The sequence below is a fragment of the Pteropus alecto genome, unplaced genomic scaffold (assembly GCF_000325575.1).
Source record: "Pteropus alecto unplaced genomic scaffold, ASM32557v1 scaffold214, whole genome shotgun sequence".
Classification (NCBI taxonomy): Eukaryota; Metazoa; Chordata; class Mammalia; order Chiroptera; family Pteropodidae; genus Pteropus; species Pteropus alecto.
The window spans coordinates 236,562-252,491 of record NW_006435787.1 but is presented as its reverse complement, the minus strand read 5'-3'; the positions used below and the strand labels follow the sequence as shown (position 1 = coordinate 252,491).

At 61.6% G+C, this 15,930-nt stretch overlaps 1 protein-coding gene across 1 annotated transcript in view; it reads left to right on the top strand.

Annotated features, from left to right (window-relative positions):
- NUDCD3 (NudC domain containing 3) overlaps positions 1-15,033 on the top strand; it is a 40,076-nt gene extending 25,043 nt beyond the window's left edge. The window contains exons 4-6 of the mRNA XM_015589051.2: positions 5,566-5,709; positions 10,256-10,444; positions 13,539-15,033. Of these exons, the coding sequence (XP_015444537.1) occupies positions 5,566-5,709; positions 10,256-10,444; positions 13,539-13,649 (444 nt within the window). The 3' untranslated portion in view covers positions 13,650-15,033. The remainder of the gene's footprint in view (positions 1-5,565; positions 5,710-10,255; positions 10,445-13,538) is intronic.
- Positions 15,034-15,930: the final 897 nt, after the last annotated feature.

Sequence of the window (15,930 nt, the reverse complement as noted above, 5' to 3'; positions counted from 1 at the left end):
GGCCCTGACCCTGTCTGCACCTCAGCCTCGTCACCCCGTCATCGTAGTGTCGTGTCTGTGCTCGGAAGTTCAGGAATGTGATTACAACATGCTGAACGCTGGGCAGCCACATGCGCAGTAGGCAGGGCGTTGTGTAACGGCCAAGTGTCAGTCAAAATGGCCTCACGTGCCAATCACCTAGGAACACCTTTGTGACCCCTCATCCCGGCCCTCACACAGCAGACCTCCAGGAGGTTACAGCCCTCTTCGCTGTAACCCGCCCCCCACTTTAATCATTTCTGCGCAATTATAGCCCGTTTAGGCGTGACCCTCAAAACGTGCCTTTAATGAATCTTGCCTTTCCTAAATCTCGCTGAACTGTAATTCTGTCTTGGTGAAAAGAACTGAGGACCCCCAGGGTTACTGGGGCAACACCGGAGTTCAGATCGCCCCAACGCAACAACGTGGTGGCTCTGTGACCAGCCTTTCAGGAAGTCGCCACATGAGCTCCAGTGAAGTGTGTGACACCATTTTATGCATCCCGCAGAGATGTGGGCGGCCCCCTCCTCCACGTCCTCTGCATTTGGCGTGTCTGTTGTTTCGTTTGTCATCGCCACCCTGATGGCTGCGAGGTGCCGAGCTTGCTGTGACTTTGATGACGACGGGCATCCCCTGGGCTTACTGGCCGGCCGCGCCTGTGTCTTCTTTGGAAAAATGTCCAGTCAAATTCTTTGCCCGTTTGAAAATTCGGTGGTTTGTCTTTTAATTAAGTTTAAGTGTACCTTTCGATTTTTGATATTATGTCCTTATCAGAATAATAACCTGCAAATATATTCTCCCATCCTGTCAGTTCTTTTCACTGTTTTAAGAGACGATGTCCTTCAAAGTACAAAAACCTTTTATTTTTATAAAGTCGCATCATTCATTTGTCCCTCGCTGTCATTCTTGGTTGCCTGTGCTTTTTGTGTCGCATCTAAGAAACTACTGCTGCCCTGAGGCCACTGGCACGAGGCGCACTCGGCCGCCTCTTACGTTTCCCTGTCCTGGGCCCTGTTTCTTCGTGTGGGTTCAAGTGACCATCCAGTACCCTTCTCTTTCCACCCAAGGGACCCTTCAGTATCTCCCCTGGGCTTCTGCAAGAGAAAAGTGCCTGCCAGGGGCGCGCCCTCTCATGGGAGCCGTGTGGGGGTGTCCGGCTTGCCCCTCGCTGGGGAAGGCGGTGCTGTAGGGTGCAGAGCACTGGGCCGACTCCTCCGAGCCTCCGCGCCGGCCTGGCTCCGGCGGCCGAGGACATCACACGCGGCGTGTCGCCTCTCGCTTCCTCCTTCCAAGTTCTGTCTTCGGCTTTGGCTTTTTTGACAGTTCGGTTTTGACGCAGCGAGGTCTTAGTCTCTTTGAGGATATTCTGCTTGGATTTCATTGAGCTTCTCGGATCTGTAGATCAATTCTTTTGGTCAAATTTGGAAAGTTTTCAGGTTTGTTTTTTTTTTCCTATTTTCTTTCTCTGTAGACTGAGTAATCTCAATTGACCTCTCTTCCAATTTGACAGTTCTTTCTTCTAACTGCTGAAATCTGCTCAGAAGACACCCTCTTGTGGATTTCTTACTTTGGTTACGTTTTGTTACTTTTGAATTTCGAAATTGGCTTTGGTTCTTTTAGGACATAGTATCCACTTCTTTGCTGATCTTTTCCCCTCATGACGCGCATTCTCATAGGCCCTGTAGGGCGCACAGCGTTTTCTTCAGCTCTCCGAGCAGACTAGAGTAGCGGATGGATAGGCTCACGGCCAGCTCCACGCCTGGCCCTTCCCAGGGACAGTTTCAGTGGCTGCCCTTGTCCCTGGAGCATGCGTCCTCTTTTCTTGTTTCTTTGTGGGGCTTTTTTGTTGAAACTGGGCATTTTAACTAACAATGCGGCGACTCTGGAAGTGAGATTTTCTCTTCTCCCCATGGGTGGTGGTCGTCGATACGCCACGGAGTTCCTGTCTAATGACCTTTCTGGACTAATTCTCTGAAGTCTTTATTTTCCATGGTGTGTGGCCACTGGTGTCTCTACATGCTGAGTGTAGTGGTCAGCCAGTGATTGGACAGGGATCGCCGACTGGACCCAGTCAGTCTCTGCCATCGTCCAGGGGCGCCAAGTACCCTCGGGGCGCACCTTCAGGGGTCTCGCAAGTCCGCTGGAGCAGGCGCGTGGGGCCTTCGCACGTGGGGTCTCCTGAGCACACACGGCCCTGCCCAGCCTCAGGAGCACGTCTGGGGGTCGAGCCCTGCGGACATGAACTCCCCAGCTTCTCCCTTCGTCTGCCCCCACCGTTATCCGCTGCCTCGGCCAGCTGCAGAGGGAAATCACTTGCCTGGGATTGTTTTTAGCAGACATTCCCTGGGGAAAGGGCTTTTCAGCGTCTGGTCGAGAAACAGCCCTGCAAGCGGAGTCTCCCTGGGAGCTGCTGCACCGCCGAGCGATCGTGCGTGAGCTCCGAGGCGGCCCCTTCTCCCCGCACGCCCTGTGCGGGCTGGGGCGCGAGTGAGTCTAGGGCAAGTTAGTGTCACAGGGCTTGCCGTTCTGGCCGAGATGCAGTTGATTTTCTTGCATAAATGCTCCCCAGGTCCCTGCGAACCTTTATTAGTTTCCATAGTTCGGCAGCAGTGGCCGTCGGCCGGGTTTTCAGTGTTCTCCTTGCGTTCTTGGAGGTCCTTCGCCATTTCACTAACCCCTTTGGATCAGAGATTTCTTACACGGTTTTTTGTTTTCCCACAGCTTCTTGCTGCCTCTCCTTTACTCTTGTCAAACTAGCATGCTTCCCATACAGCCCCGGATTACCCGGGCTCTCAATAATACCACGTGTGGTCTGGAAGTCACCGTCTCCCCGAAGACCCCTTTCTTGAAAGCCCACTCGCCGCTGACTCATCTGCACTGGTCGCCCCTGTTCTGCGTGCAGCTTCCGAGCTGGGTGTGCTGCTCGCTGCTCTTCCCGTCGGGGTCCCTGTTCTGGCCCTGCTGGCTCTTCCTCTTTTTGTTTTCAGTTTTATTGAGATACAGTTGCTGAAGGTGTAATGATTACTTATACTATCTAATGGTCTATTGCAAAATGGTTGCCACAATAGTTAGTGACAAGCGTGACTCTTAGCAGCGTGCACACACGCAGCCAGCAGCGTTTACTCTGGCCCCCACGCTGTCCGTCAGGTCCCAGGACTGACTCATCTTATGACTGGAAGTTTCTTTGACCATTTCCAGGATCTTTCTCTGTTTTAGTTTTCATCACCTTGTTATAGTATAGCTTCAAGTAACTTTTTAGTGATACGTGAACGTAGGGTTCTTGCGTGTCTTAACGTACGCTACTTCTAACCTTTCACTGGTTTCGTAGTTTGGGTGTGAATAGAAATTATGGCCTTAAAGAATCATGCCCTTAGAAAGTCTCGCTCCCTTGTCTTGCACCCAGCATTACTGATTTTTACTCCCCTGTGGATCTCTTCAGACCTTCATGACGTTTCGTGTGTTTGTGTCATTCGTCTTTCGTTCTGCTCAGCCCTCCGTGGCCCTTCCAGACCGAAGGCGTATTTTTCTTGAGCTCTGGAGGTGGTCTTGTCCCTGTCACAGATTCTGGAATGCCAGACTCTGCCTTGCTTTCTTTGACTTGATCTGATCCCAGCCTTTCTGTTGAAAATTGTGTTTTAGCCACTGTTTTTAATTCCAGGTGTTCTTTTTTGTCTAATTCTGTTTTCATATTTTATTCTGGTTCTGTAGACACAACTCCTTCTTAGATTTCTTTGAAGGTAGAGGTTGGAAATATTTTAGATTTTCCTTTTTTCCTAACCAGCTCTGTACTTTTTGTTTTGTTTTCTTTACCAAGTCTGTGTTTTCGTGTTGCTAATTTCCTGAGGATGCAACCCTTACTTCCCTGTTAGATTTTTTTATTATCATTACAAAGTATATTTTCCCCGTTCTTCAAGTACAGGCCAGTGTCGGTCTTCTCTGCTCTGAGTCTATGATTTGCTCTTCCCAGTGCCACTGAGAGCTGAGGGTCAGCAGCTTGGCCTGGCTTCCCGGTGTGTGGGCGCCAGGCGACCCACAGGGCTTGACTGCTGGTCTGTCTTTGGAGCACTGCCCCTCATTGCTCTGGCCAGCAGTGGGTTCTCGTCCCTTCCTCTGCCACAGCTGGGGCCGTGGACACTCAGCAGTCGGTGCCCACTAACTGCCAGCTGGAAGCCCCTTGCAGCTATGGACTCACTGAGGTGCCCTGTCCCTTCTCTGTCCTGTCTGTCCTGGCATCATCTAGGGCTTTCTTCTTTGTGCTTCATTCCTGTCATTCTGTGGGTTACGGGGTCAGGAGTCGGCCGCCTGTTCCCAGAGTGACGTCTTGAACCAGGACTCCTGAAGTGCCTCCTGTCTGTTCCCCGTGGTCTTCGCTTCATCCCGTGGGTCAGAGACCAGCAGTGCGACAAACTGCCCTTGTTGGGAAGCTCGGCGCTGCACGGCCGAGCAGGTTTGTCCGTCGAAGCCCCTCAGAGGCTGGGGCCGGCGGAGCCTAGGCCTGCTGTGTCCGACGGTCACCCAGTCACCGCACACGCCGTCCACAGTCGACCCGGTGGGCCCGCTGTGGTCTGGATCGGTGGCGGTTGCTGTTGGTTGGCTGGGTGACACCGGGCTGTGGCTGTGGCCTTGCAGAACCAGCCGAGTAAACAGTGGAACCTCCCAGAAGCAGGGGTGAGGGGAGCTGTGGCTCATAGGACCCCAGAGCCTGCGCGTGGACACGGTGACGCGGTCGCCTGCCCTGGGGTGGCCCTTTTGTCCCCTCTTCTCTCATGTCACGTTGTCTCTTGCACGTCCATCTTTCGTTCGGGGATATTTGAAGCAGGCGATGGAATCAGATGCCGCGGACAGATATAAACTCCGGTTCGAAAGTCCTATGGCTGTCAGGGTTTCTTTTCAGCATTTCACAGCGTTCGACGAGCTCTGCCTGGCGGCCGGGGCGGCCATCGGACAGGCCCATGCCCCCTCCGGTGACCCTTCTGCGTTACGAACATACAGCTTTTAGATTTAAAAAGAAGAAGTGAAACAAATAGGGACAGGAGTCTTGTGTGTTGTCCTTCTATGCTGACTCGGTGACCTCTGGGCCACACCGGCTTTGGCTCTTACTGCCGGAGCCACGTGGGACGGAGCCTGTTCCCAGCACCTCCCGGGGCATCGTGGAGTGGGTGAGGCTGGGGAAGGGAATCCCAGCATGGGGCCGAGGGGGCCCCAGAGGAAGGACGGAGCAGGGCCTGTAGAGCAGACAGCAGGGACCAGACGGGCCAAGCGGCTCCTCACGTGAGGCCAAGCCCCGGAGGCAGCCTGGCTCAAGGGGGGCAGCGGGGTGGGAGGGCCTGGGTCCCCCGCCCACAGAGGGCCTTTCCGCACCAGCTGCTTCAGGTATCTGTCAGTCACTGTGATTTTCTTCAGAATGCCTGGCGGCTCAAGGACATCTCACATTTTGTCCTGTGGCACGAGGCCAGGTGCCTTGGGAACCAGCATCCCCTCCTGTTATGAGGGGTACCTACCGGTCACCACCTTCACACTTGAAACAGTTCTCTCCTGCTGTCCCAGGTCTCGGTGGCCCTCAGCAGCAGCTCCATCCGGGTGGCCGTGCTGGAGGAAACCGGGGAGCGTGTCCTGGTGGAAGGGAAGTTCACCCACAAGGTCAACACCGAGGGCTCTGTCTGGAGCCTGGAGCCTGGGAAGTGCGTTCTGGTGAGTGCGGGCCCCATGCTCCGGGGCGAGCAGGCGGCACATGCGTGATGGCATTACGCTGCGCTCTGCAGGGAGGGCCTTGGCCCTGCCCTTGGGGACGCCAACGAGTTGTGGAGACATTGCTGTTCATGGGGCCAAAGGTTCAGTGCATCGCTTTAATCACTGCCTCCCGGTGGCACCTGGGGCTGCACACAGGGCGGAGCTGGGGCCTGCTGCAGGCACCGCCGCGACTGGCGGGTGTTGCCAGGAGCAGCCGCCTGGAGCCCTGCAGGTGCAGAGCGTGCACCAGGGTCGCCTGGCCTGGCTTTGGGACTCGGCCCCTGCTCACCAGCCACCTGCTTGGGTCACCACTGTGCCGATGCAGGACCCCCACTCCTCGTCCTCGGTGGCCGACCCCAACACCGACCCAGTGCCAGGCCCTGTGCTAGGCCCCCTGATGTCCTCGCCAACCCGACCCCACGATGGGACTTCGTGGCAGCTGTGACGCGAGGGGTCCTTAGATGGAGGAATCACCCCGGCCGTCCAGGTGGCCCTCAGCCCAGCGGCAAGTGTCCCGACGAGAGGAAACGAGGGCGATTTGAGACAAAAGGAGACGCAGATGTGGGAGCAGTGAGGCGAAGTCGGGGCACGGGTGGGACCTGCAGCCTCGGGACAGGGCCCAGGCCTGCGACACAACGAGATCGCGGGCTCTGGCCTCCTGACGTGAGAATAAACGTCTTGTTGACGCCCTGTGTGCGGGCTGCGTGAGGCTCCGCCAGGACAGCACGGGCCCACGTGGCGGTGTCACTGAGAGAGCTGCTGGGACAGAAGAGTGGCGACCCCTGGGCCGCCCGTCAGCTCCCCAGAGTCCTTGGAGCCTCTGCCCTCCCAGCATCCAGTGCGAACATGCCGCCCGCCTCCTGATCCGTGGACCACCCCAGCCCCGCCACGCAGGCTTTTGGAGCAGGCAGGGGTGGCAGCTAAAACCGGATGACAGTTCTTGCCTCCCTTCCTCCCACGCTCAGAATGTTAAACGGGGCTTCTCGGTCCTCAGGCTGCTCCTTGGTTACGGAGCCTCCCTGCGGCTGCGTTCATCTCAGGACCCGAGTTGGCTTGCTGTCCTCATTTGTCCCTCTGCGCGAGGCTGACGTCCCCCTCGGCCTGTGGACGCTGTGTGGTCAAGGGGGTGGTGCCGAGCGTGGGCGAAGCTGATCCCTGCTGATGAGACGCTCCGCATGTCACTGAAGTTGAGGCAGCAGCTGCAGACCGCCTGCCGCCCTGGGGCGTGCAGTCTGACCTGCGGGTGTCTGTGCAGCTGAACGTGCAGGCGACTCATTCACATCATCTCCCTGGTTAAGCATCTCCGCTGGAGTCCCAGGCTGACTGCAGTGCTTGCCCGTCGGCTACGGGCTCCCCCCGAAGGTGCCACATTTCCGTGGTGTCACCAGAGTGCCGGACTTGTTCACCTAACTTCCCTGCTGACCCGTTCGCCCTCCTTCACTTGTCGGATTTCTAGTGGGGACGTGCATTTTTCCGTGAGGCTCGTCATCTTCGTTCCCTCACTGGTGGCCCAGTGGCCACTGGCCTGCCTGGCCCTGGGAGGCATGTCCTGGATCACGCGCCACCTTCTTCACAAAGGCAGGTCACACAACGTCAGCGTGTCGGCAGGAGCCGAGGTGCAGGGTGGAGGTTCATCCCAGAGTGGCGCATGAGCCCCCCGGCCCTCAGTGCTCACCCCCTCAGGCCCCTCACATTCCCCAAGTTGCCCAACCTGTGGCGGCGTCCCCAGGCCGTGGGTCCCCGCAAGGAAAGGCAGAGGGTTTGGGCTGCAGGGTGGGCAGCGCGAGGCTGCAGGTCCTGAGTGGTACACGCAGCGGCCTGGGGCACAGGGGAGGCAGCGAGGTGCCATCGGCCATACCCCACCACCGCCCAGGTCGCCCAGGCTCCTACGAGAAGCTGGCGACGTCAGAAACCAGGAGCCTGCTCGGCGCAGGGCTGCCCCTGGCGTGTCTGAGGGGCAGCGATCAGACTAGGGCCCACGTCCCCTCCGCAGAGGTGGCTGCAGCTGACAGGCTCCCTCATCCTCCCTGTCGTTGTCCTCAGTCACTCCCCCCACCCCACAGTACCACCCACGACTCTCACGCATGTCTCCTTGGCCCCAGCGTGACCCCTGGGCAGCTGTGAGGAGCCGTCGTCCCCATGGGGCACTCTGTGTCCCTGAATAGAAACCTGGTTCAGTGACTCAGGCAGGAGGGGGCGGGCGCTGGTGAGTCATCGGCACAGATCGGGGCTGCGCTGCGCTCACCCCCATGGCGTTCGGAGCTTCCACGAGGACGTTCTGGAGAAACCTCTGGAGAAAACGGCCAGCAGCCCACAGGTCCCTCCGAGAAACTGATTCTCTGTCTGGGCCTAGACAGGAGGAGGCTAGAGTATGGCCAGGGAGGGGCATGCTGCCAGGTCACCACACCTACCCCAGCCTGCCAGCTGGAGCCCTGAGCCCCGCTTAATGAGGGGTGGGCGTGAGGGAGAGCCTGTGAGACACCAGGCACCAGGGACCGGGCCTGGGGACAGAAGGCCCTTGCTGGCCATTGCACGGCTCCGGCTGGGGCTGGAAGCAGCACTTTCGTCGCTGTCCTGGGGCAGATGGGACCAGGCAGGAATCCCCGTGGATGTGGCCAGGGAACGTGCACCTGCAGGTGGGACACCCAGGAGGGTGTGGCATCGCCTCCAGCGTCACGCAGAGGGCACTTCAGAGTTTAATCTGGAGGAAACGCCAGACCAACCCCAAACAGGGCGGTCTCTGCAGACAAAACGACACGAAGTCTGTGGAGACCTGGCGAAAGGGGCCCGGCACGGACGCGGGCAGCGGGGACTGGCCCCGCGTGGGAGGGAGGGCGAGTGCGGTCGTCGGACGGCTTCCGTGTCCTCGGAGGGAGGTGTTCACCAGAGTCCGTGGGTGAGGGGCTCAGCTGCTTCAGAGATGTGTCGCGTGACGGCCTGTGTCCCACGCAGCGAGCGCGTGCGCAGACAGTGGTAACGTGAGGCTGGGCCAGGCCGGGGTGAGGCGTGTGCATGCGAGCAAGTTTGGCAGCTTAGAAGTTTGAAATCGTTCTAAAGAAAATTCTTTTTAAACGGGACCATAAATAAGTACGTGCACAGACGCTCCACATTATCAGTCATGGAGCTGTGACTTAAAACCCCAGCGACACGTCACTGCACCCCTACTGGAACAGCTCCTGGAAAGAAACGACAGCTTCAGGCGCTGACAAGACAGAGCCTGGGACCCTTCGCCGCTGAGGCGGGCTTCAGAATTGCGGCTCATGTGACGTTTTCACCAGGTCGCACACCAAGCACAGGACCCTGCCGGGCACCGCCTGAGGAGGAGGGGGGCGCACATTCACTCAGAGTCTGCGTGGCCCCCAGCCGACGGCCCGCATGACTCCCGGTACGCAGGCAGCACAGCCCAGCGTCAGCGACCGCGCGAGGCCGTGGCGGTGTGATTCCACGAGTGGCACGTGTCCTGGACACAGCCAGCGAGCTGGCACAGCGAGCGTGGGCCGCGAGAACACCTGTGGTGGACGTAGGTGGGGCGTGGCTGTGTGGCCGAGCTCAGGTGACGTTCTCAAACAAGTCGATGTCAGACCTAGTTCTTGAGTCTCGTTCCGAGAGTGTTTTGCCTGCGGCCTCCTGATGCTGTGTTGCGTTGCTTAGCCTGACGTGTTGTCTTCCTGGGTGTCACCTGTGTGGGCTGGCTCTGGGCCCAGTGTGTCCCCGTGCCCTCCAGCCAGTAACTCTTTCCTCTGACTGAGGGTCCCTTCCCTGCCCTCTAGGCACAGCAGATCTCATCCTGTTGGGGGAGGGCCGCACAGGGGGCATGGGGCCACCCACCTGTCAGCTCTTGACTGCTCTGCTAAGAGTTCCCCAGTCAGCCCAGCTGCTGACCACTGACCATGGCAGGGGTGCTGCCCAGGCCCTGTGGTCCTGAGAGGGGACCTTGCCACCAACTTCAGACGATCCCTATGGTGCTGTCCCCACTCAGTTCTTTTGTCCCCAAGGCCCAGACTGTGCAGTGAGGCTGGGTGGGGTGCTTCCCCTAACTGGGAGGCGAGTCCTGTGCGGTGGTCGCAGGGCTGGAGGGGTCTGGCCAGGGAGGGGAGCGGGACAGTGCTGGGCATTGGTGGGGTCGGGGGGCTCACCCTGGGATGACTCAGTCCTCAGGTCCCAGGCCCCCCAGGGGGACAGGAGGCAGGTGCCGGGTTTGGAAGCAGCAAAGGTCACCTGGGGGAGGGGTGGCCAGCAGGGGCCGGCAGCAGCACGTTGAAAGAAGCGCACACTTGGGGTCGTGCTCCCCTGGCGGCCCAGGCAGGCTCTCGGGGCCGGCGTGGGCGGCGGGTGGCTCTGAGCTCTGGTGGGAGTGGGCTAGGGTCCTGGCAGCCAAGGTGTTGTGAGGTGGTGACATACCTGGGGCACCATCCTCCGGGAGGACCTGGGGGACAGGTGCCCCAGCTCGTGGCGTCGGGCCCGCCACCACGTGCCACACGTTGACACATCCCCGTCCCACGGCCAGGTGAGCCTGAGCAAGGCGGGCGAGTACTGGTGGAGCGCGGCGCTGGAGGGCGAGGAGCACATCGACATCGACCGCATCAACAAGGAGCGCTCCATGGCCACCGTGGACGACGAGGAGCACGCCGTGCTGGACAGGCTCACCTTCGACTACCACCAGAAGCTGCAGGGCCGGCCGCAGAGCCACGAGCTGGTACGGCCGCGGGCGTGGGGGGCGGTGTGGGGGTCGGGGCGGGAAGCCCACTCGCTGCGGGGCTAGGCCACCTGCTGGGTCCTGGCTCGGCAGCCCGGCCCGATCACTGGCCACCGCCCACGTGAGGCGGTGGTCTCACCCTGGATGGAGAGCTCAGCCGCGGGGCCGAGGTGCGCTGGTCCTCATGAATTGGCGTGCGGCATGTGCTCCCAGGGTAAGTTTGGCCCTGGGGGCCAGTGACCAGGAGGTCCTTCCAAGTCACTTTCAGCCATCAGAGGCGGGAACAGGCTGCTTGGCCAGAGGCTGTGGCGTCAGGCGGAGCTTTGCAGCGGGACGAGAGGCCCACACCTAGCAGCACTGAGAAAAGGACTTGCTGGATGGGCGCAGCTGCCCCAGGACCCCTGGCACCGCCCGAGGCGTGGGTCGTACCGAGCCTTGTCACGCTGTCTCTGCACACGCGCCGCCTTGGTCAGCGACCGCGCTGCCCGGCCCCTCAGTGACGCATCTGAACCGCCAGCATCCCTGCTCCTGTGCTCGGGGCCATTATGAAGTGAAATGAGGGGGGCTTAACAGAAGCTCCGTGACACCGCCACAGGCGGCCTGATCACCGCGACGGCCACCAGGTGACCGCCAGGCCGGGAGCGTGCTCAGGGTGAGACGCTGGACAGACGGATGAGTCACGTCCCAAGGGAAACGGAGCAGGACAGCACGAGACGTCAGACGCTCGGAATGGCGCACACGCAAAACCGTGAAGTGTTTTTTCTGGACTTTTCCGCCTAACGTTTTGGACTGCGGTTGACTGTGTGGCTGGAGGCCGCGCGTCCTCCGCTGTCCTTGTGGTCCGCAGGCTCAGGGAGGAAGGCTCGCTCTCTCAGGCCCACCTCGGGCCCGGGGCCCATGCGAGCAGCAGCGTCACGTGAACGGGGCGCGTCGCTGGGTGGCGCAGTCTTGTTCCTTGTGCGTCAGTCACAGGACCCTTCTCCCCAATGCTAGTCAGTTTCGGGAGCCCTGTGTGTCTCCTGGGGCCAGACTCTGGTTCTGTGAGAGCCCTGGGCCCACTGCCTGTGGGCCTGCTGGCCCGTTCTTCGTGTCCTTGCTGCTCGTAGGTCAGGTTGGGTTGGCTGGGTCATGGCCCTGCCAGCGCCCCGAAGAGGCACAAGTCTTCACGGCACGTGTCAGGGTCCCACAGCAGTTCAGCAACACAGCCAGTTCCGGCCTCTGAATCTCTCGGGCTGGCAGGGCTAGGGCCCGGGACTGAGGTCGACCGTCGGAGAGGGTCACAGGCATCCGCTGGTTGCATCCGTGGATGGTGGCCTCTGGCACTCGTCGCTGAGCTGCGAGCACGGGACTCGGCGTGCACCTCACCCCATGTTTAGGCAGCAGTGCTAACCCAGCTGTGCTGCATTCACTTGCAGCCACCAAAGAGCATTGTGGACGCTGGCTCGATGGCAACGGACCCCATGCGGGTGTCCCCACCTGGAGTGGGTGGGCACGGAGTCCTGAGGCCCATGGGGAGCGGGGAGCGGCCTGGGAGCTGCGGCAGCATCTGCTGGCCAGGCCCCGCTGGTTCTAGGGAAGGGATTCTGGAGGACTTTCCAGGGCCTGTTGACCTGGCTGAACTCGGCTCTCCGTGGGGACCCGAAGCAGACACATCGGAGCCCAGAGCTGGTGGTACATGCATAACCAGAAGTGACCGCTTGCCTGGCCAGCCTGCTGCTGGGTGGCCAGTGGTCTCCAGCCCTTGGTTCCTTGCTAAAGATGAGGAAGTTCAGATGGCTCGGGTAGACTGTGACTCAGTGCTGGGCCTGGCCTGGCTGCCCGGCCCTCAACGTGGGCTTCTCGGATTCGGGAAGGAGCCTGTTCGAAGGTGGCCTCCTACCAGGGGTCCGGGTGGACTGTCCTTCCCACAGTGGCTGGTGAGCGCAGCCTGGGCGCAGCTTTGGGCCCGAGGAGCCACGGGAATAGCCTGGTGGGGAGGAAGCTGGGTGCGGTGACACTTGGTGGCTGCTGAGGGCTGCATAGCCACAGACGGTTCAGCTGAGGCTCTGCTCTGCCCTGCGTGAAGGGAAGCCGCAGGGGTCAGCAGGACGGGTTGGTGGCCTCTGGGGAGGAGGAGTGGCCCAAGGAAGCAGGTGGGGGTTGGTGTTTTGCTATTTCCTGGAGAAGAGGAGCGGGCAGACCCCGTGGAACGCTGCGAGGGCTCCGGGTGTGAGCGCTCAGGCAGAGCTCCAGACAGGACCGGACAGTGGGGACAGTGGCCGGCCGGTGGGGTGCAGAGGGTGGGTGCCAGGCTGGGAGAGGAGCCCCAGGGGGTGGCCAGTAGGAACTAGAGCAGGGGGCGTGTAGGCCCAGCGGCATCTCTGCCACCCTACGCCCAGGTGCCAGGTGTGGGGCCTTCCTGCCTCTCGTGCGTCCGTGCGTCCTTCGTTTGTACGGCGGGGAGTGGCACTGACACATCTCCCTGCGCTGCGTGCCGTGCACGCACTCGCCCGCCACCTAGAGCCGAGGAGCCGTCCCTTCCCTTCACGGGGTCTGTTGTCCTGGAGAGCCGAGGGCGTGCCTCGGCCCTTCGCCATTGTCAGAAGGGAGGGAGGGGGACCTGGCCGGCCAGGTGTTCACTGGAGGCACCTTCCCGGTCCCCTGGCCCGGCCACACTGCCCAGCTGGTGACACCCCAGAAACCGGACCTTTCAGCAGGCTGCTGTGAGGTCCAGGACTGGGGGGTCCACCGAGGACCCTCCCGTGGTCTCTCCCTCTGAGTCCCCAGCGAAGTCACATTGGGTTAGTTGAGGGTCTAGGCCTCGTGTCCCAGCCTCCTCCCTGGGGGAGCAGGGAGCCCTGCACCTCAGTCTGCCCCGTGAGCCATGGACCTCAACCCCTTCAGTGTCCGAACAGGAATCCTGGCGGCGTGGGGGGTTGGGGACAGCAGCTGCACCGCGAAGACGCCAGCCAGCGGTTCGCTGGGGACACGTCGGGGGCGGGAGCAGCCTGTGGGGGCTGCAGTCACGCAGGCAGGTGTTCAGGAGAACGCGGGGCGCAGCTCGCTCCGGCCAGTGGGCCTGGTGACCCGTTAACCTGTCTGTTTTCTGTTGTAGAAAGTCCACGAGATGCTGAAGAAGGGGTGGGACGCTGAAGGCTCTCCCTTCCGAGGCCAGCGGTTCGACCCCGCCATGTTCAACATCTCCCCGGGGGCGGTGCAGTTTTAGTGACCAGGAGAGGACGCCCTCGCCGGGGCAGCTGGGGCCTGGCCGGGCCCTCTGCCGGGACTCGCCGTCTGGCGCCTGAGCCATCCCTTCCCTGGGCGCGCCGCGCACCCTGCCCCCGGCGGCAGACTGTTCCCGGGCAGGGCTGCGTGGGCCGCGGGGCGGCCGGAGGGCGGAGGCGGCGGGCGCTCCAGCCGCCCTCCCGCTTGCTGCTGCGTGTGCCCTGCTTGCGTTCTTGTGCTGGCGCGGTCTGGGCGGACGTGTGCAGGCCTGGCGTCCTGGGCGGCCTGGGGACTCGGCCTGACCTTGCTGGGCGCTCCCTGCAGTCTCGCTTGTTTGTAACGTCAGCCGCTGGCCTCAGCCTTCGTGGAACAGCGGACACTGAGGTCCCGGTTGCTGGTTCCCTGTGCTAGAAGACAGTCCTGTGGCTGCCCGCGCAGCAGGACCTCTGGCCAGGCCGACCCGCTCCCACCCTGCCCGGCGCTTTCCTCTCGTGGGGCCTGGCCTGGTGGGTGAGCTGGTGGAGCAGCCTCAGGAGACCACGGCCGTCAGCCGCCCCAGGCTGCGTCGCAGGAGCCCAGACCGTGCGACCGTGCCCTCAGCTCTGCCCTCAGGCCGAGCTCGTGCCATTGCTGCAGGCTGTGCCCATCGCCAGGAGCCTCCCTCGCAGGCCCTGCCCACTGGGCTGGGGGTCGAGGACCCTGCCTGGGAGGCGGTCCTCCAGGAGCCGTCCACCGGCAGCCACAGGGTGGGCTGGTTCGTGGGTCACACAGGCAGGTTTCTGCTCCCCGGCGGCTTCTCTGGGTCCCTGGGAAGCGTTCAGTGGCTCTGACACTGCCACGGGAGCCTGGACACCGTGGCTGCGGGCGCACCCAAAGGGGCACGAGGCTGGTCCGCAGTCGTCACAGTGGTTGGTTCTGGACCTTCCGAGACCCCTCTGCAGGCTCCCAGGTCTCATGCGTGTGTCTGTGTGTCTGCCTCCCTCCCGCCCCCCCGGGCATCTCCCGGAGTGACGAGGTGGGGTGTGGTGTGGCGCCTCAGCAATCTGGGAGACCCTGGGCCTCCGCGGTCTGCTGCCTGCCTTCTGCCGGTTTTATGCGCGTCTCCCCACCCCGCTCACCAGGACAGCGGTGCCGCGGTGGCTGGGAGCAGCTGGGGGCGTCGGCTGATGGAGCTGTCGGGCGCCCCGTGCCTCGCGGGCATCCTCTGCCCCTCCTGCGGCTGGGCCTGGAGTTGCCGCTCCTGCCTGTTTTCTCTCTGCAGACGCGGCAGCAGCAGCGGACCAGCCACTGAGCTCGTCAGCGAGGCCTGAAGAGAGCGAGGCCGCCCCGTCCGCGTGTGGGTTTGCAATAAATCTGTATTTAAGCGCTTCTGCGTTGTGACGTTCGCTGTTGAGCTAGTTCTCTGTGGTTGTCCCCCGAACCCTCGGCAACCCCCAGCATGTGGCCCACGCCCTCCCCATGGCTCCTCATGGCTCCGCACGGCCCGGCGTGGCTGCAGAGTTCACCCCCATCCCAGGGGCCTGGAATCAGCAGATCCCAGGACCCAGCACACAGCACCCCAGGACCCTGTGGCCACCTGTCAGTGGAAGGACCGCAAAGGCGGGGTCAGGGCAGAGGGGAGAGACGGCTGCCCCTGCAGGCCCCTCTCCAGCAGCCGGACAGGTCAAGGTCGTAACCCCTGACCCCACCTGCCTCCCCTGGACCCTCACTTGAACAGCCACTGGAAACCCTGACAAGCATCACCTCACCCTTCCTCAGGGACCCCCACTCCTGGGAGGACAGTCCTGGCCTGCCCCTTCCCCCGCCAAGGCAGGGGCGTGACCTGGCTGCCAAGGCGTCAGGAAGCTCACGCCTTTAAAACGTCTGTCTGCCGTGGTAAAATACACGTGACAAAACTCACGGCCTTAACCATTTCCGAGTGTCCAGTTCCGTGGCGTCAGGTACAGTTGTGTCGTTGGCCATTAGCCCACCCATCCCCAGAACGTTTCTTCCCAAAGTGAAACTCCGTACCCGTTGAATAGCTTTTAATTCTTTGCTGGCGTTGCACGTGAGCAGTCCCACAGAGGTCCCAGTCCCCGGGCTCTGGCAGCATGGAGCTGGGCAGTGCTGGGGGTTCCACCTGGTGTTGCCACCCCGCCCTCACCCCACTCCCCCTGCACCGGCAGCGAGGGCAGCAGGGAGGGGCACCCCGCGACACGCCTGCCGCACGGGGCAGCCAGGCTGGACGACCCGGAGGCAGAGCCGGGAGCCGTGGGGTCCTGACGGACAGCAGGCCCAGCCAC